General features: G+C 42.4%; 1 protein-coding gene across 3 annotated transcripts in view; it reads right to left on the reverse strand.

The window, feature by feature from the left end:
• TNRC6B (trinucleotide repeat containing adaptor 6B) overlaps nucleotides 1-22709 on the reverse strand; it is a 255335-nt gene that overhangs the window by 166283 nt on the left and 66343 nt on the right. For all 3 annotated transcript variants that reach the window (XM_040233240.1, XM_040233237.1, XM_040233238.1), the window contains exons 2-3: nucleotides 22223-22296; nucleotides 16270-16360 (exon numbers count right to left, since the gene is read on the reverse strand). In XM_040233240.1, coding sequence (XP_040089174.1) covers nucleotides 16270-16314 — 45 coding nt within the window. In that variant the 5' untranslated portion in view covers nucleotides 16315-16360; nucleotides 22223-22296. The remainder of the gene's footprint in view (nucleotides 1-16269; nucleotides 16361-22222; nucleotides 22297-22709) is intronic.

A 22709-nucleotide genomic window follows, 5' to 3' on the forward strand; every position in this document is an offset into this window, starting at 1 on the left:
CCATATCCTCACCTTTCTCTCACTTCCATTCATTTGTCTAACAAGTATTTGTTGGGTACATATTACATGCTAGGTGCTGTGGTAAAGAAGATAGTCTTTGCCCCACCCCCTTGAAACTTGCAGATTGGTGGGAAAGACAAACTAGTCAATTACAAAACAGCAAAAGAATGCAATTGAACAACTTAAGGAAGGAAGGGCACTAAACTCAGTCTACAGGCATCAGATACTCTAGACCCATCCTAGGCAGCTTCATCTCCTTCCTGCTTCAATGAGGAGGTGGGCAGGACACGAGGCTGGGTCTTGCCATCCATCCGGACCTCTCTACACTGAGGTCCATGAATTCTGAGATCCGCCTCTGACCACAAGAACTTCTTCCACTCCTTCCCTCCACTTGAATCTGTAAGGAGTCTTCATTGTCGCATCTCGTTCTGTGGTTTCTTTCCCTCCTCCCTCACTGCCTATTCAGAGCTTTAGCCAACAGGCATCTTGGTGACTTTTCTCCGCAATGTCCTAAATTCGCTCACCACCAACTTGTCCTTAGGACATCCCTGTCTTGCCAAACCCTTCCCCTTTTCCTCTTCAGCTTCTGGAGTGCAGAGCTGGAGAAAGTTACAAAACTGGTTCCTTTACAAATTATATCAACTAACTTGCACTCAGTGCTGACATTCAGCACCTCTGCCTGGACAGCCTGTCCTCATCCCATCTTTCTGGTGAACTTCCACTTAACCTTCAGAGCCTGGTTGCAAAGTTACTGTTTTAGGAAGTGTTTTCTGCTATCCCCCAGCACTTCCTCTTCCTCCCTCTCCCTGTGCTCCTTCCCAGTAGCTTTGGAAAGGCCTAGCAAGCAGCTGTGATCCTTGGCTCACCTGCTGCCCCACTGCTGTTGAGCCCAGGAGGGAAACAATGTAACTTCTGTCAGTGGATCCATCCCGGACTCTAACAGAGGCTTTCTGGTCCATCATTCTTCTTTCAACAAAACTTCCCAATGCCTTCTAAGTGCCAGGACTGGGCTGAATGACTGACCTGCTGTACCACATCCTTCACTCATCTATCCTGTACCTTTTCTACTCTTCTCAAAGACGTCAAATCCACCCACCAGGCATTCTCCCTAAGCCCATCCTTTCTGAAGATGACAATGCCTAAGAATATCCTGCGATCCTATCCAATACAAAGTTCCAGAAGCCCCTCATCTTTTCTCTGGTGGTTATGCCTTAAACCTCTGCATTCCCTCCCTTGACTGCTCTGCAAGGTTAACCTCACCGCCTGTTGCTCAACTCGTGACCTACACCATATTGCCTCCTCTGGATCTTCTTATCTAAGGAACCCTTCTTTCTCCGTTTCTAGTAAATCCATCTCCTCAACCTACAAATATTTCATCATCTCTTCTATCTGTAGTTTATTTATGTATTTATTTGTGGCCCTGTCGGGTCTTCCCTGCTGTGCGGGCTTTTTCTCCAGCTGCAGCAAGCGGGGGCTACTCTCTAGCTGAGGCACGTGGGCTTCTCACTGCGGTGGCTGCTCTTGCTGTGCAGCAGAGGCTCCGGGGCACACAGGCTGCAGTAGCTGCGGCATGCTGGCTCAGCAGTTGTGATTCCTGGACTCTAGAGCACAGGCTCAATAGTTGTGGCACACAGGCTTAGCTGCTCCTTGGCATGTGAGGTCCCCCCAGATTAGGGATCGAACCTATGTCTCCTGCATTGGCAGGCGAATTCTTTACCACTGAGCCACCAGGGAAGCCCAATCTCTTCTATTCTGAAAAAATTATTTTTGGCCTTATAACCTCTCCAGATATCCTATTTTCCCCTTCCCTTTACTATCCAAATTCTTAAAAGAATAAACCACACCCCATTACTTCTATGTTCTCACCACTGAGCATGCTCTTCTGCTGCTACCCCACAACACAAACGTACCTCCCTTCTCCCATCCTCGCAATGTAAGTCACAATTTTTGTTCAAATCAGTATTCAGTTCTAACAGTGCTATTACTCAGTAAGTAACATATACAGCTGAATCATAAGGAATAGTTAAATTTCCTTTCTTGTTTATTTTTTTCTTTTCCCTGGAACTAAAAGTTATTACTTCCTCTTATACTTTCTATCAAATTTTTTAAACTTGATATTTATTATGTGTTTTCACTAATCCACTGCAATCCCTCCAACAGAGTGGTGAGTCTCCTCTTAATAAATTCAAACACTTCAGGTAATCTGTCAGTTTCACTGCAGTCTTGAACACATCCCTTGGGGGTTTTCTCCTGTGCCAGCTGAGACTTTGCTCTCTAGACCACTAAACAGCTGACACTTTGCCAAGGATGACTCTCTCCCTTCATTTCTGGGATCCCTCCCTCTCTCCCCTTCGCTGGAGCGTGTTTCCTAGATCCGCTGTCTGCCTCTTTTATGGTTTATTCCTGGAGCACAGACTCCAATCATTTCCTAATAAGACGTATACAGGAAGTGAATTTTTTGACCTTTTGAATGACTGAAATGTCCTAATTTTATCCATATATTTAACATATTTGGGCTTCCCTGGTGGCTCAGAGGTTGAAGCATCTGCCTGCAATGTGGGAGACCTGGGTTTGATCCCTGGGTCAGGAAGATCCCCTGGAGAAGGAAATGGCAACCCACTTCTTGCCTGGAGAATCCCATGGACGGAGGAGCCTGGAGGGCTACAGTCCACCGGGTCGCAAAAAGTCGGACACAACTGAGCGACTTCACTTTCACTTTTCATTTAACATATAGAATATTTTTATCCACACACAGAGTCAGATACATAAGTTGAAGTTAGTAAACCTTCTTTCTTCCAAAAATATGAAGGCCATGCTCCACTGTCTTCTAGCTCCCCAGAGTTGCTATATAGAAATTCAATAATATTATAAATCCTAATGTTTTGGATATGACCTGATTCTCCTTTGGAAACATTTAGGATCCCTTCTTTTTCCTCAGCTTTCTAAACATTTGCTGTTGTTGTTCAGTCACTAAGTAGTGTCTGACTCTGTGAGCTCATGGATTGTAGTAAGGCTCCTCTGTCCTCCACCGTCTCCTGGAGCTTGCTCAAATTCGTGGCTGTTCAGTCAATGATGCTATCGAACCATATCCTCTGCTGACACCTTCTCCTCCTGCATTCAATCTTTCCCAGCATCAGGGTCTTTTCCAATGAGTCGGCTCTTTGCATAAAGTGGCCAAAGTACTGGAGCTTCACATCAGTCCTTTCAATGAATATTCAGGGTTGATTTCCATTAGGATTGACTGGTTTAATCTCCGTACTGTTCAAGGGACTCTCAAGAGTCTCCTCCAGCACCACAATCAAGGAGCGGTTCTTCTGTGCTCAGCCTTCTTTATGGTCCAACTCTCACACCCATACGTGACTAGTGGAAAAATCACAGCTTGGGGACCTTTGCTGGCAGAGCTTTGCTCTTTAATACACTGTTTAGGTTTGCCACAGTTTTCTAAATATGCAAACCACTAAGTATGGTCCTTCTTTCATTTAGTGAGCTGGTACTGATCCAACCAGGTCCTTCTTTCATTTAGTGAGCTGGTACTGATCCAACCAGGGGTCAAACCTGAGTCCCACACATTGCACAGAGAATTCTTGCATGCTGGGAAGGCCCCCATCTTGCCCCAGTTTTCACCCTCCCTCCTGCCCTCCCTCCCTAGGCCCACTGCTGTGCTTTCGGTCAGTGTGAGCTGGTCTGCATTTTCCAGAGCTCAGGTGCACTGAACCACGCAGTGAGTACCATTTTGGCTCCCTCCCCTCATCTCCCACTTCTCTTGCCTCTCTTTTCTTTGCCTTTTTGCCTTGGCTAGAAATTCCAGTACAGCGCTGAAGAGAAACGTAGTAGCAGACATCCTTTTCTTTTTTTGTTGTTTTTGTTTTTCATTGTAGGAGTAAAGCATTCAGTCATTCAACATTGAGCTCAACGTTAACTGTCGAATTTTCATAAAAGTCCTTTATCAAGTTGAATAGTTCCTCTCTATTATTTTGCTGAGCGTTTTCATCAGCAATAGATATGACGTCTGTCAAATGCTTTGTCTGCATCTCTTGATCATAGGATTTTTCTTTTTCACTTTGTTAATATGGTGTATTACATTGATTTTTTAATGTTAAACCAACCCTACCATCCTGGGTAAACCCTACTTGTTCACATATGATCCTTTTACAGATCATTAGATTCAATATGCTAAAATAAGGCTTAGAATTGGAGAAGGCAATGGCAGCCCACTCCAGTACTCTTGCCTGGAAAATCCCATGGATGGAGGAGCCTGGTAGGCTGCGGTCCATGGGGTCGCTAAGAGTTGGACATGACTGAGCAACTTCACTTTCCCTTTTCACTTTCATGCATTGGAGAAGGAAATGGCAACCCACTCCAGTGTTCTTGCCTGGAGAATCCCAGGGACGGGGGAGCCTTGTGGGCTGCCGTCTATGGGGTCGCACAGAGCTGGACACGACTGAAGCGACTTAGCAGAAGCAGCAGCAGCAGGCTTAGAATTTTTGCATTTATGTTCATAAAAGATACTGATCTGTAGTTTTCTTTTCTTGCAATGTTTTTGTCTAGTTTTATTATCAGAGTAATGGTGGCCTCACAGAATGAGTTGAGTACAGATGACCCTTGAACAACATGGGCTTCAAGTGTGCAAGTATACTTATATGTGGATTTTTTTTCAATAGTAAATACTGCACTCTCACACAATCTCCAGCTGGTTGAGTCAGAGGGTGTGGAAGAACCCCAGATATGACAACCGAGCATAGGAACAGCTGAGTGTAAGTTATATTTGGATTTTTGACTGCCCAGAGGGTCAGTGACCCTAATCCCTGCATTGTTCAAGGGTCAACTGTATTCTCTTTGCTTCAAGTGAAGTTATACTAATTCAAAAAAAAGAACCTTATAACAGTATTCTACCATTTTCCCTCTTTAGGTCTTTATGCCACTCTTATTGTACAATTCACAGATACAAATGTTATAAACCCACAATGCATCTGTATAATTGTTGTTCAGTCAATCAATTCTCTTTTAAAGAGATCTGAGTAACAGGAAAAAAAGGCTGACATATTTAACCTGTGTAGTTTTCATTTTCTGAGCTCTTTATTCCTTTGTGTAGATTAATATTTCCATCTGGCATCTTCCATCTTCCCTTAACATTACTTATAGTAAGATAAGATACAGATAAATTATTTCAGTTTTTGTATTAGTATGTCTTAAACAGTCTTTATTTAGCCTTCAATTTTGAAATAAATTTTCGCTGGTTATAGAATTCAAGGTTAACAGTTTCTCTTTCGGTGCTTTTAAGATGTTGCTTCTCTGTCTTCTTGCTTGCATTGCTTCCAATGAGAAATTCTTTGTTCCTCTGTTAGTAGTGTGTCCTCTTCCCTCTGGTTTTAAGGTTTTCTTGACCACTGGCTTTGAGTAACTTGTTTAAGGATGGGCTTTGATGTGGTTTTCTTCATTTCTTGTGCTTCAAGCACATTGAGCTTTTCGGATTTATGGGTTTATAGTTTTTATCAAATTTGGAAAAACTGAGGCCATTATTTCTTAGCTATTTTTTTCTGCCCCACCATGCCTTCTTTGGGCTTCCCTGGTGGCTCAGACTGTAAAGAATCTGCCTGCAATGCGGGATTCCTGGGTTTGATCCCTGGGTTGGGAAGATCCCCTGGAGGAGGTTATGGCAACCCACTCTAGTATTCTTGCCTGGAAAATCCCATGGACAGAGGAGCCTGGCAGGCTATAGTCCATGGGGTCACAAAGAGTCGGACATGACTGAGCAGCTAAGACAGCACGTGCCTTCTTTAGAGACTACAATTACAGGGACATTAGGGTGACTGAAGTTGTCCACAACACACTGATACTCTTCACTTTTTGGATTTTTACTCTTTTTCTCTTTGTGTTTCATGTTGGATAGTTTCTACTGTTCTTTAAATTAATCTTTTATTCTACAGTATCTAATCTGCCACAATTCCATCCAGTATATTTTTCATCTCAAACATTATAGTTTTCAGTTCTAGAAATTTGATTTGGGGCTTTTAAAACTATATATTTTCCATGTCTCTGCTTGACCTTTTGAACATCTGAAACACAGTTATAATAAATGTTTTAATATCCTTGTCTGCTAATTCTAACATCTTGGTCAACTATGAGTTGGTTTCAATTGACTTTTCTCTTCACTATGTTTGTATTTTCTGGTTTTTATATGCCTGAAAAATCTCTGCTTTGAATAACAGACACAGAATTTTTGCTGGATCCTGAATACTTTTGAATTCCTATAAATATTTTTGAGCGTCGTTGTGAGATGTGGCTAAATTATTTTGAAATAGTTTGTTCCTTTCAGGTTCTGCTTTTAGGATTCTGAAGTCAGACTTCATAATTAGGTAGGGCTAATTATTCCCTACTCCTAAGGTGAGAACTCTACTAGTACTACTGCTGAGTATGCTGATAATGATCCATGAATTATGAAAGTTTCTAGTCCAAAGAAATAGGCACCATTACTGACAGTGTTTGAGTGCTAGATAGACACTGTTACTCCAATCCTCTGGGGTGGGTACCCCCTCCTGCCTCAGCCTTGACCAGTCACGTACATATGCCAAAAAGCACTCTGCTGAATACTTAGGGGAACCCTCCACAAATCTCCAGACTTCTCCCTCTTAGCTGCTCTCTCCTCTCCAATATTCTGTCCTACAAACTCTGGCTCCCTCAGTCTCCCCAGACTCTCAGGAGTGTTTCCTCAACTGACAGGGTCCACTGGGCTTTGCGTGGGCACCCCATTTCCCGCACTGTGGCCCAGAGGCTCCGTCATGCCAGGACACAGGGGTAGTCAGAGGACTCATCTTGTTTTCCAGTTCTCACTGATCACTGTCCTTCACTATCTGATGTCCAGTGCCTTGAAAAACTGTTGTTTCAAACACATTTGTGTATTTGTAAAGTTATTATTTCTAGTGGGAGGGTAAATCCTATTTCTGATACTCCATATCTTGCCCATCTCGCCTCTGAATTTCTTCTTGACTTACAAAGCTCTTCTCTTATACTGTTACATGAAAGCTCCCTCCACATCATTTAGGCATCATCTCAAGTGCCATGTCTTTGAAGTGATGGATGAATCCTGACCACCCAACTGAAAGAGCGTCCACACTCAGCCACTCTCTAGCATAACGCACATCACTATCTGAAGGGATTACCTATTTATGTGTTTTGTTGTCTCCAAGAATGCAGACTCCTTGAGGCAGACTTTGAATGTCTTATTCATCATAAACCATCATAAACCAATGTCTTATTCATCATAAACTTGCTGACTCTCTAATCTGCTCATCTCTGCTTTTTCTTCTTCTACTCTCTAAACATTTATTTCTCCAGATTCTGTCCTTGGACCTCTCTCTTCACATTCTTCACAGCAATTTCATCTAATCTAACAGTTGCAACTAGTAAATTTTTAAAAATTAATCAATTTTATTTTTGGTTGCACTGGGTCTTTGGTGCTGCGCATGGGCTTGCTCTGGTTGCAGTGTGTGGGCTTACTGAGACGGCTTCTCTTGCTGTGGAGCACGGGCTCTAGGCATAAGGGTTTCGGCAGCTGCAATACACGGGCTCAGCAACTGTGGCTCTCGGGCCCTCAAGCACACAGGCTTCAGGAGGTACAGCACTCTGGCTCAGCAGCTGTGGCACACGGACTTAACTGCACCACAATATGTGGAATCTTCCTCAACTATGGATCAAACCTGTGTCCCTTGTGTTGGCAGGTAGATTCCTATCCACTGTACCACCAGTAAAGTCCCTCAACTATTAAATTTGAGTGATTCCCAATCCTGTATTTCCAGTCCCCACATATCCTGCCTCCAGTCCTGCATTTTCACCTGGCTGACAGTTTGCCGGCCTCTCAAACTCTGTATGTTCGATACAGAATTAATCTAATTCCCTCCCAAAACTGTTTTCTTTATTATGTTTCCTATTTGGCAAGGGCATCCCCATCCTCCCAGTCGTTTTGCTTGAAACCTTGATATTACTCTTGGTTTCTCCTTTTCCTTTTCTCTCACATCAATTGCTAAATTCCATCCACTTTATAAATGACACACTTTTCCAACCACCCACTCCATTCCAGGTACTGGTAAGTGGTTTAAAAAGGAAATATATATATTTCCTGAAATAGAAAGCTGAGAAGGACAGCTAATATTCTGCCTAACAGAATCAATATTCAAAATGAGCTTAGCCAACCAAAGAGAAAGGACAGAAATTCCCGAATTCTTTTTTGTCCTTGTTGAACATCATTTACTAACAGAAAAAGATACAAACCTTAAGTGTAGAACTAACACCCAAAAAGAGGTCCTTTTCATTATAGGGGACTGGAATGCAAAAGTAGGAAGTCAAGAAACACCTGGAGTAACAGGCAAATTTGGCCTTGGAATAGGAATGAAGCAGGGCAAATGAAGTCGTTCAGTCGTGTCTGACTCTTTGCGACCCCATGGACTGTAGCCTACCACGCTCCTCCATCCATGGGATTTTCCAGGCAAGAGTACTGGAGTGGATTGCCATTTCCTTCTCCAGAGGACCTTCCCGACCCAGGGATCGAACCCAGGTCTTCTGCATTGTAGGCAGACACTTTACCATCTGGGCCACAAGGGAAGTCCTAAAGCAGGGCAAAGGCTAATATTATTTTGCCAAGAGAACACACTGGTCATAGCAAACACCCTCTTCCAACAACACAAGAGAAAACTCTACACATGGACATCACCAGATGATCAACACCGAAATCAGACTGATTATATTCTTTGCAGCCAAGGATGGAGAAGCTCTATACAGTCAGCAAAAATAAGACTGGGAGCTGACTGTGGCTCAGATCATGAACTCCTTATTGCCAAATTCAGACTTAAATTGAAGAAAGTAGGGAAAACTAATAGACCATACAGGTATGACCTAAATCAAATCCTTTATGATTATACAGTGGAAGTGAGAAATAGATTTAAGGGCCTAGATCTGATAGATACAGTGCCTGATGAACTATGGAATGAGGTTTGTGACACTGTACAGGAGACAGGGATCAAGACCATCCCCATGGAAAAGAAATGCAAAAAAGCAAAATGGCTGTCTGGGGAGGCCTTACAAATAGCTGTGAAAAGAAGAGAAGCAAAAAGCAAAGGAGAAAAGGAAAGATACAAGCATCTGAATGCAGAGTTCCAAAGAACAGCAAGGAGAGATAAGAAAGCCTTCCTCAGTGATCAGTGCAAAGAAACAGAGGAAAACAACAGAATGGGAAAGACTAGAGATCTCTTCAAGAAAATTAGAGCTACCAAGGGAACATTTCATGCAAAGATGGGCTCGATAAAGGACAGAAATGGTATGGACCTACAGAAGCAGAAGATATTAAGAAGAGGTGGCAAGAATACACAGAAGAACTGTACAAAAAAGATCTTCACGACCCAGATAATCATGATGGTGTGCTCACTCATCTAGAGCCAGACATCCTGGAATGTGAAGTCAAGTGGGTCTTAGAAAGCATCACTACAAACAAAACTAGTGGAGGTGATGGAATTCCAGTTGAGCTATTTCAAATCCCAAAAGATGATGCTGTGAAAGTGCTGCACTCAATATGCCAGCAAGTTTGGAAAACTCAGCAGTGGCCACAGGACTGGAAAAGGTCAGTTTTCATTCCAGTCCCAAAAAAGACAATGCCAAAAAATGCTCAAACTATCACACAACTGCACTCATCTCACAAGCTAGCAAAGTAAGGCTCAAAATTCTCCAAGCCAGGCTTCAGCAATACGTGAACCGTGAACTTCCAAATGTTCAATCTGGTTTTAGAAAAGGCAGAGGAACCAGAGATCAAATTGCCAACATCCACTGGATCATGGAAAAAGCAACAGAGTTTCAGAAAAACATCTATTTCTGCTTTATTGACTATGCCAAAGCCTTTGACTGTGTGGATCACAATAAACTGGGGGAAATTCTTGAAGAGATGGGAATACCAGACCACCTGACCTGCCTCTTGAGAAACCTATATGCAGGTCAGGAAGCAACAGTTCGAACTGGACATGGAACAACAGACTGGTTCCAAATAGGAAAAGGAGTATGTCAAGGCTGTATATTGTCACCCTGCTTATTTAACTTCTATGAAGAGTACATCATGAGAAATGCTGGGCTGGAAGAAGCACAAGCTGGAATCAAGATTGCCAGGAGAAATATCAATAACCTCAGATATGCAGATGACACCACCCTTATGGCAGAAAGTGAAGAAGAACTAAAACGCCTCTTGATGAAAGTGAAAGAGGAGAGTGAAAAAGTTGGCTTAAAGCTCAGCATTCAGAAATCTAAGATCATGGCATCTGGTCCCATCACTTCATGGCAAATAGATGGGGAAACAGTGTCAGACTTTATTTTTCTGGGCTCCCAAATCACTGCAGATGGTGACTGCAGCCATGAAATTAAAAGACACTTACTCCTTGGAAGGAAAGTTATGACCAACCTAGATAGCATATTCAAAAGCAGAGACATTACTTTGCCAACAAAGGTCCGTCTAGTCAGGGCTATGGTTTTTCCAGTGGTCATGTATGGATGTGAGAGTTGGACTGTAAAGAAAGCTGAGCGCCAAAGAATTGATGCTTTTGAACTGTGGTGCTGGAGAAGACTCTTGAGAGTCCCTTGGACTGCAAGGAGATCCAACCAGTCCATTCTAAAGGAGATCGGTCCTGGGTGTTCCTTGGAAGGAATGATGCTAAAGCTGAAACTCCAGTACTTTGGCCACCTCATGTGAAGAGTTGACTCATTGGAAAAAATTCTGATGCTGGGAGGGACTGGGGGCAGGAGGAGAAGGGGACGACAGAGGATGAGATGGCTGGATGGCATCATCAACTCGATGGACATGAGTATGAGTGATGGACAGGGAGATGGTGATGGACAGGGAGGCCTGGCGTGCTGCGATTCATGGGGTCCCAAAGAGTCGGACATGACTGAGCGATGAACTGAACTGAACCAAGTGTAGACAGTGTGACATCAATGAATTTTAGTATTTACTTATTTGTTTGGCTGTGCCGGGTCTTAGTTGTGGCACGTGGGGTCTTTGATCTTCATTGTGGCATGTGCCATCTTTAGTTGTGGCGTGCAAGATCTTTAAGTTGCAGCATGGAAACTCAGTTGTGGAATGTAAGATCTAGTTCCTTGACTAGGGATCAAAGCTGAGCCCCATGCATCGAGAGCACAGCCACTGGACCACCAGCGAAGTCCCAACAGTCATCCTCTGCTTTTTATCTTTCTAGCAGAGATGCAGAGTCTTCCAAACTCAACAGACTGTAGTGTACACGCCCTAACTCTCAAGAATATATAATCCCATCTCTGAATTTAAACATCTCTCAAAAAAAAAGCCTCTATAAGATACTGTACAATTTCAGGGAATATTTCTTTAAAAGGAACATCAATATTCTCCAAGAAGATGTCCTTTGTCAATCCTGTCCAACCATAAGGCATACCTGATTTCTGTTGGTACAATACATACATGGGTATTTTTAAAAACTGCACTGACCCTTTTATTCACTTATTAGATATTCCTAGCACCTTCTCTACCAACGCCATTCCAAAACTGTCCTCCTTAAAAGGAAATCTAAACTTGTCATTTCAATCATGCACGCTAAACTCTTCAGTTTAACAATGACTTCTATTTCAGAGGGAACACTAAGCCAGATCCCACTCTCTCTCTCTTTCCTCCTCCAAATATCAGTCACCAACAGACAAGTCAGAAGAGCAGGGTTCTGGCCTGAGCCCAGGTACCGCCAAAGCAGCAGGGGCCAGCCTCACTGATCCTCATGCTCCTTCAAACTCACAAGCCTGGTCAACCTCTTCCATAAACACATTCGGCCTTCCTCCACTCATTTCTTCACTCTTTACTCAAACATGCCTGGGCTTCCTCCATTTAAAAAAATCTTCCACAGGACTTTCCTAGTGGTACAGTGGTTAAGAATTTGTCTTACAATGAAGGAGATGTGGTTCTATCCCTGGTCAGACAACTAAGATCCCACAGGCTGTGGAGCAACTATGCCCAGGGACTCTGGAGTCCATGTGCCACAGCTAGACAATCCGTGCGCCACAGTGAAAGATCCTGCATGCTGCAACGAGGATCCTGCGTGCCACAACTAAGACCGACACAGCCAAATAAATAAATACAATTTTTTTAAATCTTAAAAACATCTTTCAGTTGAACTAATACCTCCTTCTGGTCAGGGAACTAGGTGGTTCAATGGTAAATAATCTGCCTGCAAATGCAGGAGATGCAGGAGACTCAGGTTTGATCCCTGAGTCGGAAAGCCCCCCTGGAGCAGGAAATGGCAATCCACTCCAGTATTCCTGCTTGGAGAGTCCCACGGGCTGCGGAGACTGGTGGACTGCAGTCCACGGGGTCATAAAGAGTTGGCCGTGACTGAGCACACAGCACACACACTACTCGGTGCTCTGCTCTCTTCATTTACTTCTAAATTTCACAACTGGATAGTAGACTATAGCCACCACTCTTTATGTTTTTATCATTTCATTTCCTTTTAACCCATAAAATTGGTTTCTCATCCTCTTCCTCTTGAAACCACTAATAAATTTCTTTTAAAAGCATTATTATGGAAAATGTCAAGCACATACAAAGTGAATACAAATGAATCCTTATGTATTCATCACCAAGCTTCAATAGCTGTGAACATTCTGTCATTCTTGTTTCATCCATACTTCCATCCGTTCTCCATCCCTATTCAATTACTATTATTTTATAATTTTCATAGGTAAAGTATACCTGAAAAGTTGTACTTTTTATTTTAATTGCAAATTCTAGAAGTATACTTTTGACAATTGGATATACACCTGTGTGATCCATACTCCTCTAGGACACAAACACCTCCACCTCTCCAGAAAATTCTGTATACCTTTTCTTTAATTAATTCTTCAAAAAATAAATCCAGATACATTTTCTCAATTACCAACATCCTTGGCTTCTCAGCAGCATCTGACAGTACTCATTCTACCTTTTTTCTTGAAATGTACCTCTTGGTCTCTAGGAAGCAAAAGGATTCCAGTTCATCCTCAAGTCACGTCAGCTTTACCTCCAGTATACTTCCAGTCTGTCTTCCTCTACTTCAGTGCAGTATGCTACTCCACTTTCTCTCTCGCCCAAGTGACTGACTAGGACTGTTTTCTTTCTCACTGGTCTTCTTGCTCCCACCCCTGCTTCAGTCCAATCCATTCTTTACATAGAAGCAAGAGTGATTTTTTAAAAATGAAATCATAGGGACTTTCCTGGTGGTCCAGTGGCCAAGACAGCACGTTCAATGCAGAGGGCCCAGGTTTGATCCCTGGTCAGGGAACTAGAGCCCTCATGCTGCAACCAAGAGTTTACATGCAGAAATTATAGATCCTACATATTCCAGCTAAGAGTACAGCCAAATAAATAATAAATATATTTTTTAATGGAATCATATCACATTACTCCCTAATTTAACAGCCTTCAATGACTTCCCAGCTGACAGAAATTCTCCCCACATGAGACAGGAACCACATTCTATGCCAAGGCTGTCAAGTTCTTGCAAGGTCTCGGCCTCCCTCTGTAACTTCCTATCACCGCTCAGTGGCACGGGGCTTCTGACAATTCTTGGAAGAGTCCAAGGGCTTCTGAAGTTGCTTCTTCTGTCTGGTATACTGTTCTTCTAGCTCTTTACACAGTTGGCTCCCTCCGTCTTTACTGTTCAGCTGAAATGCCACGTGTTCAGAGAGGGCTTGCTTGACTAACCTAAGCTTGTCCTTCCAGTCAGCCTGTATTGCATTATTTTATTTTCTTCATAGTACTGATCATAATTCAGAATCATTTTTTATGTTTGTTTCTCCCACTAAAATGTACCACCTTGAGAGTAAGAACTATGTCTTTTTTCTTTATTGTGTGTATCTGCTAATAACATATGCTCAATAATTTTTTTTTAATTATTTAATTCAAAGTCTTTGTTTTACAGAAAAGTCCCCACTGTTTCTCAACACCATTTACCTTTCCTAACTTATTTCTATTAACAGAAAACCACAAATTATGTTACCATGTACTATGATAAATTCCTGCATTAACATCAAATTATTACAAATATTATAAGATTTTAAACAAAAAGCATAAGAAAAAAGTCATAAAACGTAATATAAATGAAGACTGGTGAAAACAAAGTAATAATTTAATTTTAAAAACAGAAGCATCTACTTATTGCAAGTGTAAAAAGAATATTCTTTTTTTAAAAATACTGTTATTTATTTGGCTGTGCCAAGTTTAGTTGTGACACAGGGTCTTTAGCTGTGGCATGCAAAGTCTTAGTTGCAGCATGTGGGATCTAGTTCCCTGACCAGGGACTGAACCCCAGCCCCCTGCATTGGGAGTGTGGAGTCTTAGCCACTGGGCAACTAAGGAAGTTCCCCCCCACCAAAAAATATTCTTTTACTCTTTAGCCTAATTGATTCTGAACTGATAAAATATTCAATAATTGAAAAATCAAGAAATGCAGTCCTCCTTCCTCCCCTAGGAAGAAGGTGGAAACTGAGTCTCTGGTACCACTAAGCATTCTATGTTGATCTAGTTACATGCTTGCCAAGCAATCTTCAAATTTCAACCTAGCTTTCCAGGAAGAGAATGTACTAGTCAGAGGATCCAAGAATCCAGTCTTCCTTAACACTGTGGTTTATTATAAACTAATTAATTAGGGTCTTGGGGAAGGGTCTGTGTGTACTGTAGAAATCCTGGGGTCTGTATATTTTTGGCGACTTCAGTGTACACATCTCGGTGTGTAAGTGTTTGGGGGACATTCCTAGAGTGTGTGCATATCTCACTTATTCTGACTCTCCTTAAACCAGGTTTAGGATCCAGATGACAGTGAACATGTTAGGAACTAGATGAATGTGCTCAGGCGTGTCTGACTCTTTGCAACCCCATGGACCATAGCCCACCAGGCTCCTCTGTCCATGGGCTTCTCCAGGCAAGAATACTGGAGTGGGTTGCCATTCCCTTCTCCAGGGGATCTTCCCAATGTCTCCTGCATTACAGGCAGATTCTTTTCCATCTGAGCTACCAGGGATGCCGGGATCTAGATGAGTCTGATAAAAGTCTATTGAATTCTGCTTTGGCAGAAAGAAGGAAGGGATCTGGTGATATGGGGGGAAAAACAAGGGGAGAGGATGACACCTGTCCTTCTGCCTAACACATGGACTGTAATGAGGGGAGATTCAGAAAGAGCTTCTTTCTCAAGGAGCTCTGGGGTTCGGGGCATAAACTGTGCTTCTCTGTAGCCCAGCCCATGTACCATTAAGTTTGCTTCCCCCAACCAATCTCTGGCAACCACCAGCCTGTGTTCTATGTAATTATCTATTCTACATATTATATATAAATGGAATCATATGTGACCTTTTGTGCCAGGCTTCTTCCAATTAGCATGATGTTTTGGAGTTTCCTGGTGACATCTGACCCCTCTCCACTTTTGCTCTGGTGAAAGAATTTTTTGTTGTTGTTCAGTTGCTCAGTGGTGTCTGACCCCATGGACGTGCAGAAAGAATAAACCTTCCCAAGAGAGTATAAGCAGCAGCGGCAACAGCAAAGGACATCCCTCAGGAGGGTTCAGGGCAGACAGCCCTGCAGGTGCGGGGAACTGTTCAGGACACAGTGTGGGATACCCTTGGAGCTCCCAGCAAGGATTAGAAATGATTTTGACAGGAGAAAAAGGGACGTGAAGGTGATACTGAGGGTTCTCTATGACCAAGAAGAGAAAAAGCCAAGGAGACTCAGGACATGGAGCTAGATATAGACGGTATCAACACAAACATAACTACTTCTACACAGGTGACAATGAAGTATTCATTTAAGCTTTAAAAAGCCTGAAAAACCAAACCAAATATCATTTATAAATTTATAACTGAAAATGTCTAAAAATGATCAGTGATACCTCTGTGTAGCAGGAATAAGAGACAGGCTTTTTATTTTTTACCTTATACACTTTCGATTTGCTTTAATTTTTAAAATAAGTACATACAACTTGCATAATAAAACCTTAAAAGATAAAGTGCTAGTAGTCTACAAGTGAATCATAAATTTTTCTATGAGCTCAGTGAAATTTGTTTTAAATTTGTCACGGAATGTAACAAAAGTGGATACTGAGAAGGAAAAAATCCTTTCAATCTTAGGTGAGGTTTAATTTAAATCAATCAGATGTCTAAATTCATCTAAAACACAACACCCACTCTTCTCACTCATTGTCCTTGTTGTTTAATTTCTGCTCAGACTGTTTGCACTTTTAGTAATTCACTGACCTTGGAACTGCTTTCTTCCGATACTTCTCCCTCATTGGTCTGCATGAGAACAGACTCTGTGCAAAACTCTGCAGAAACACACAAATACTGCCTAAAAGAGGTAAGAAGAGAAAAAAAAAAAAACAAACACATAAGGAATTCAGTGTGCATATTTGCTTTCTCAGATTACATTGAAATTCTGTCACCAAGACTAAAAATAGTGTGAAGCGATGACCTTGAATAATGTGTGTGTACACATGCACATATGTGTGTGTGTAGCATATATACACACATATCCCAGGGAGAGAGGCAGGGAGAGAGTTTTTCCCACCTGATGGGAGCATAATTAAGAAAGGCTGAAGACACTGGAATAGTAAACAGTTCTAGATTTCTTTCCTCTCTTATTTGACTTGTGGCAGAGGTTAAGAGTAAAAATCTTTAGCAACTCATACAGTACAAACACTGACCTGTGGGAAAAGCGGCCCACCTGAGTAAAGTAGGAGACCAGTTGTTAGCTGTGGCAGGGCATAGAGTCTAACTGTCAGGTTAGGCTATGGCAAGTGGCTGGGCTCCATAGGTTTACAATTTACGTTCAATATTTATGGTATTTTATAACTGAAATTCAGGTACTCTAATGGTTGATCCTACATTTCTATTTTAAGAAAATCTCAATAAACTAAATTTCATTTATTTTTATATGATAACAGGCCTATAGGGCAAGACAATAAGAAGTAGCAATTTTTCTTCTAAGATTAAAATGAGTCAAATAAAAGTACATTAAAATTTTATGAATTAAAATGAACCCAAAAGAAACTACTGAAAGTTTATGTAACCTTCAAATTAATTCATTAAATATGTAATTATTAAGGAATACGAACCATAAAGAAAGCTGAGTGCTGAAGAACTGATGCTTTTGAACTGTGCTGTTGGAGAAGATTCTTGACAGTCCCTTGGACTGCCGGAAATCAAACCAGTCAATTCTAAGGAAATCAACCCTGAATATTCACTGGAAGGACTGATGCTAAAGCTGAAGCTCCAATACTTTGGCCACCTGATGTGAAGAACTGACTTATTGGAAAATACCCTGATGCTGGGAAAGACTGAAGGCAGGAGGAGAAGGGGACAACAAAGGATGAGATGGTTGGATGGCATCACCGACTTAACGGATGTGAGTTTGAGCAAGTCTGGGAGTTGGTGATGGACAGGGAAGCCTGGCATGCTGCAGTCCATGGGGTTTGCAAAGAGTAGGACATGACTGAGTGACTGAAGTACTCAAACTGACACAAACAAATCTCCATTATAATACAGGTATATATTTTTCAAATTCTTCAAAGGGCTCAAAGCTACAAAATATGAAAGCTAAAATGATGCTTGACAGTGTACCTTTTTGGCATGAGAGAAATCGTTAGAAATACAGATTTACAGATAGGAAACGTGCCAATCTGGTTCTGGCACAGGCTTCTCAATAACCATTCACAAGGTCTGAGACCAAAAGGTATTTCTGAGAATCTGTTTCTTCACCTGGTGGGTGGGAAAGGATATCAAAACACCCACTGTGCTCATCTAATAAGGCCTGTTGGGCACCAGTGTTTATATATATTTATATATATATATATATAATGTAAGATATGAAATCGGTACACTGGAGGTCCCTTGACCACCCCCACCCCATTAACTCACTCCACACAAACCAACACAATCCATTCCCCCTGTAAAACACATAGAAAGTGAAACAGGCTTTCTCTAGGTGGTTTTGTACCTCACACCTATTTGTGACAGTTGTGCCAAAGCAGACTTACTCTATGAAGACTAAATTGACAGCCCTGGAAACACTCGATAACATAACGAGAAAGATGTGGTATACAAACTGCTTCACAAATGTCTTTTAAGTTCCCATTCTACTTTACTGGAACAGAGATTGTATTTCATAGATGACACATCACAGCCACAGCAGACCAGGAAAGGCATCTCCATTATCTCTGTGCCATTTCCATTTGAAGAGCTTCCCTCTCCTGAGGTTTCCTGCTTGGCTCCTCTCCATCCACACACTCCACCCTAGTGGAGGGACAGGATCTTATATGAATGGAGAGTTCAGAAGGAGAAACAAGCTATGTGAGCTCGGCCCCTCCTGTCTCTTCCCTTTTGAAGCCGCCTGTCCCTCAGGAGCACACACCATGCTCCTCTCTCAGACCCATCAATACAGGTCCCTCACGGCTACCCGTGACAGGTAAGACTGTTGAATTCTGAGCTTCACTGTTAAGACTCTGTTTTCTCCTGTAGATGTAAGCTGCATTCTCCAACACAGCTTTTTTAAATAATTAATTATTTATTTATGGCTGTGCTGGGTTTTCACTGCTGCGTGGGCTTTCTCTAGTTGTAGAGAGTGGGGGCAACGCTCTAATTGCGGTGCACAGGCTTCTCATTGCAGCGGCTTCTTTTGCTGCAAAATATAGGCTCTAGGGCGCTTGGGCTTCAGTTTTTGGGGCGGGTGGGCTCAGCAGTTGTGACTCTCAGGCTTAGCTGCTCTGTGGCATATGGTATCTTCCTGCTCCAGAGACTGAATCGGTGTCCCGTGCATTAAAAGGCGGATTCTTAACCACTGGGCCACCAGGGAAGCTCTCCAACACAGCTCTATTAGTATAAAGATGATTTTTTGGTCTCCCAAATCCCCTCCTCTTTGAGAAATAAATTTCTCAATTGGTAGAGAACTCAGTCAAGAGAAAAAATATTATTTATTAGGTCTCTCAAAGACTTAAATCTGGTACATGAGACTAGTGTCTTGATTAATAGACACCAAGCAAAATTTGAGGAGAAAGATACATGTCAAATTTCTGAGGCTTTTGTTAGGGCCAGGACTTTGGGCCTTGGTTCTTTTGTGAGGGGGCAAAGAGCTTTGACCTTATAGAGGTTTACATTAGGCCACATGAGTTTTTACAGTTACATACTAGCTTTTAACTATTGGGGCCAAATTTGAAGTTTATAAAGTATAGGCCACCCTGCATTTAACCTTAGTGCAACTCTGTCTTCAGGTGTGTGGCTGTTTCTATAGGCACTGGGCACAGAAGACTGAGCAAGGCTTGGGGGCTTTGCTGGCCTCAGTGAAGCAACAAGCCACAGTTGGCAGCGGCAGTGATGGGGGGGTACTGAAAGCTCACCTAATGTCAGCTGTGCAAGTGGCCCCAGCATACAACGGCCACTCTGGCCTAGCAAGCAAATGCCAGCCGTGCTGGCCTCAGCAAAGGGAAGAGGGCATTAGCAGGCTTGGGTGGCTCCAGAGTACAGAAGGCTGCTGCCTGACCTTGAATTATGCAGGCACAGCTTTTCCTAAGCAGGCATAGCTGAGGCAATGATTAGGCTTTAGGGAAAAGAGACATTCTTCCTACAGGCCTTGTAGATACCTAGTGAGTGCAACAGTTATTTGCTATGGATAAGCTACAAGGCAGCTGAATTTCAAAAAGCATAAGCACCATCAAACCAGTGAAGTTCTATGTTTAAATTCTTTTTGCTAAGTTTATATAGACAATTCAAAGGGGGAAGGGAAATTGAGAGGTTTCTCACTAAATGTCAGGTTGATGTCCTTTATTTAATTTGCTTTCATTGGCGGGGGGGGGGGGTTTGATTTTTTACTATCTTTAATGTTTTTCAACGAGTTTTTGAGAAAGCCTCGATGCCATTCTTATTTGAAGGGTTGGCTCATACCTGTGCCTCAGGGTCTAAGTCAGTTTTCCTGCCCTTTTGAGGAAAAGACAGGTGAATAAAGTAGGTGACTGACTGTCTTTCCTGGTGCATTGCAGGCCTCTGCAGATGTTAGTGAGCAAACATGAGAAATCCTGCAGGCTCTGTGCTGGGTTTTCTCTAAAAGTTGACCAACATGTTCATATTTCAAAGCCCCCCAAGATCCAGACCTCACCTGTCTCTCCAGCGTCATCGGCGGAGGCCTCTTTGGTCCCTCCTATCTAGCCACAGTAAACTATTTGTGAGCAGTGCTCAGTCGTGTCCGACTCTTTGAGACTCCATGGCTGTAGCCCATCAGACTCCTCTGTCCATGGGATTTCCCAGGTAAGAATACGGGAGTGGGGTGCTATTTCCTCCTCCAACAGTGAACTACTTACAGCTTCCAAATATGCCAGATTGTTTCTGGTTTCCATGCTTTTGTTCATATCACTCCCTCTGCCTTTCCCTTCCCTGCTCCTCATTCAAGATTCAGCTTTTATAAAGTAATTCCTGTCCCATCTCTAGGCAGAACTGATAACTCCTTTCCCAGTCTACAAGGGATCTTGTAAGAAACTTATTAGCGGATTTGTAACCCTGCACTGGATTTATTTTCTTACACTGATGCCTCACCTACTAGATTATCAATGCTTTGATACCAGACATTGTTTTTCAAACTATGCATTCCCAGATTACTTACAACTGTGTGCCTTGCATTTAATAAGTATCCAATAAATTCCATTGTAAGAATGACTGAATTAACCAACTAAAGTCTTTTTAACTTAAAACTGCAGTTCACCGGGTCCCCACCACATGCCAGATGGTGCTGGACTAGTATAGGAGAATGAGGTTTGGCTTTGAAGGAACGGAACAATTATTCTTTGTCATTTCTTAGCTGTGTAATCTTGAGCAAGTTATTTAACATTATAATCTTCATTATTTTCATCTACAAAACTGATCAGGACAAGGTATTACCCCTGCAAGGTGTCCAGGTGCAGCAAACAGGCACTACAAAAATAGTTCCTTCCTAAGAAGTCTCAGAGGGTTTACAGACCAGCAAAGGAGACAGAAAAAAAAATAAGTAACTCTTAATATAAAGTAATGCTGTTTTATTGCTGTTTCAACAGGTGCCCCTGGAACACAGATAAAAAAGAAATTCTGCCAGAAGAGCCTGGGATGAGGGGATAAGAGGAAAGATATAAGCAGGAAAGTAAATAGTGACATTCTTCTCTCTTCCAAAATCTAAGCAAAGGAAAAAGCATCCATCAAGGCATAAAGTTGGGAAAAATAACTTCACATCTGGGGAACAGAACACAGTCTGGTGAGGTTTACACCTCAGTCACTCAGTCGTGTCTGACTCTTTGTGGCTCCATGGACTGGAGCATGCCAGGCTCCTCTGCCCATGCAATTTTCCAGGCAAGAATACTGGAGTGGGGTGCCATTTTCCTGTGCCAGGGGATCTTCCCGACCCAGGGACTGAACTCAGGCGTCTATTGTGTCTCCTGCATCGGCAGGTGGATTCTTTACCGCTACTGCCACCTAGGAAGCCCCTACAGATAGTGTACTGTAGTCGCTCAATCTTGTCCGACTCTTTGAGACGCCATGGACTGTCCACGGGATTCTCCAGGCAAGAATACTAGAGTGGGTTGCCATTCCCTTCTCCAGGGGACCTTCCCAACCCACGGTCCAACCTGTGTCTCCAATACTGCAGGCAGATTCTTTACCATCTGAGCCACCAGAGAAGCCTCTTACAGATAAGGGTATACTAAAAAAGAAGCCAGAAATGTTTGGAATTAGGTCTTGGAGGGGTTTGTAGGATGACATCTGCAGGGACTGGGAGCCATAAGAGCTGTTTAGGCTAAGGGCAATGTGAGCAAATCTATGGCTAGACGCTAAGTCAGGCAGTGTGTGGACTACAAACTGGAGTGGGGAGGCACCGGAGGCAGAGGAGCTAGGATGTGTGCATCTAACACAGTGAATTGCTAAATCTAATAACAAATCTAGTTCCATAGAAGGATGGGACACCAAGTGTCAGTATCAAACTAAAGACAGGTGTTTTTAAAGGGACCTAGTGAAGGGGAAATGCAAAGGACCAGGGGTGATGGCCACTTTAAGTTCCCTTCTGTAAGAACTCTGGAAAGAAGCATTAATATCAGAACGTACTTTTTTTAATGTGAAGACGCTCTCATTTCATTGCCCGTACCTGGTGGATATCCATTTCTTTTTTTTTTTTTTTTTTTGGATATCCATTTCTAAAACTTACCTTTGACAGTATCCTGGGGCAACACAAGCCCGTGAGGACGAGTCTAGACTACATTCAGTGCAAAAACCAAAACCCTGAAAAAAGAAGAAAATCCCAATGAGTCTCATGCTCACAGCAAGACGCTGTGGTGAACAGCAGTCGTGTATAAACCCGGGCTTCTCTGTCTACCAGCTACTGACTCTTAGGCCAGTGGCCTAACGGCTCAAGCCTCAGCTTCCTCATTCAACACCGGGAACAACAACAGTGTCTTCCTCATAGGGTTCTCTGAAAGTTTAGATGAAATACTTGTAAAACACTTTTAGCACAGGGCAGGGCACCAGCCACATGCTGGATAAAGGTGAGTGGATATTAAAAATGTGAACTGAAATATTTTCTGGAAAAAAAAATTACAACTGATACTAAACCTTTATTATTTATTTAATCTTATTTGTTCTACCAGAAAAATACCAAACTGCTTTTTTTTTCTCCATTTGACATGAGGATGTCT

Source organism: Oryx dammah, unplaced genomic scaffold, assembly GCF_014754425.2.
Source record: "Oryx dammah isolate SB20612 unplaced genomic scaffold, SCBI_Odam_1.1 HiC_scaffold_29, whole genome shotgun sequence".
NCBI lineage: Eukaryota > Metazoa > Chordata > Mammalia > Artiodactyla > Bovidae > Oryx > Oryx dammah.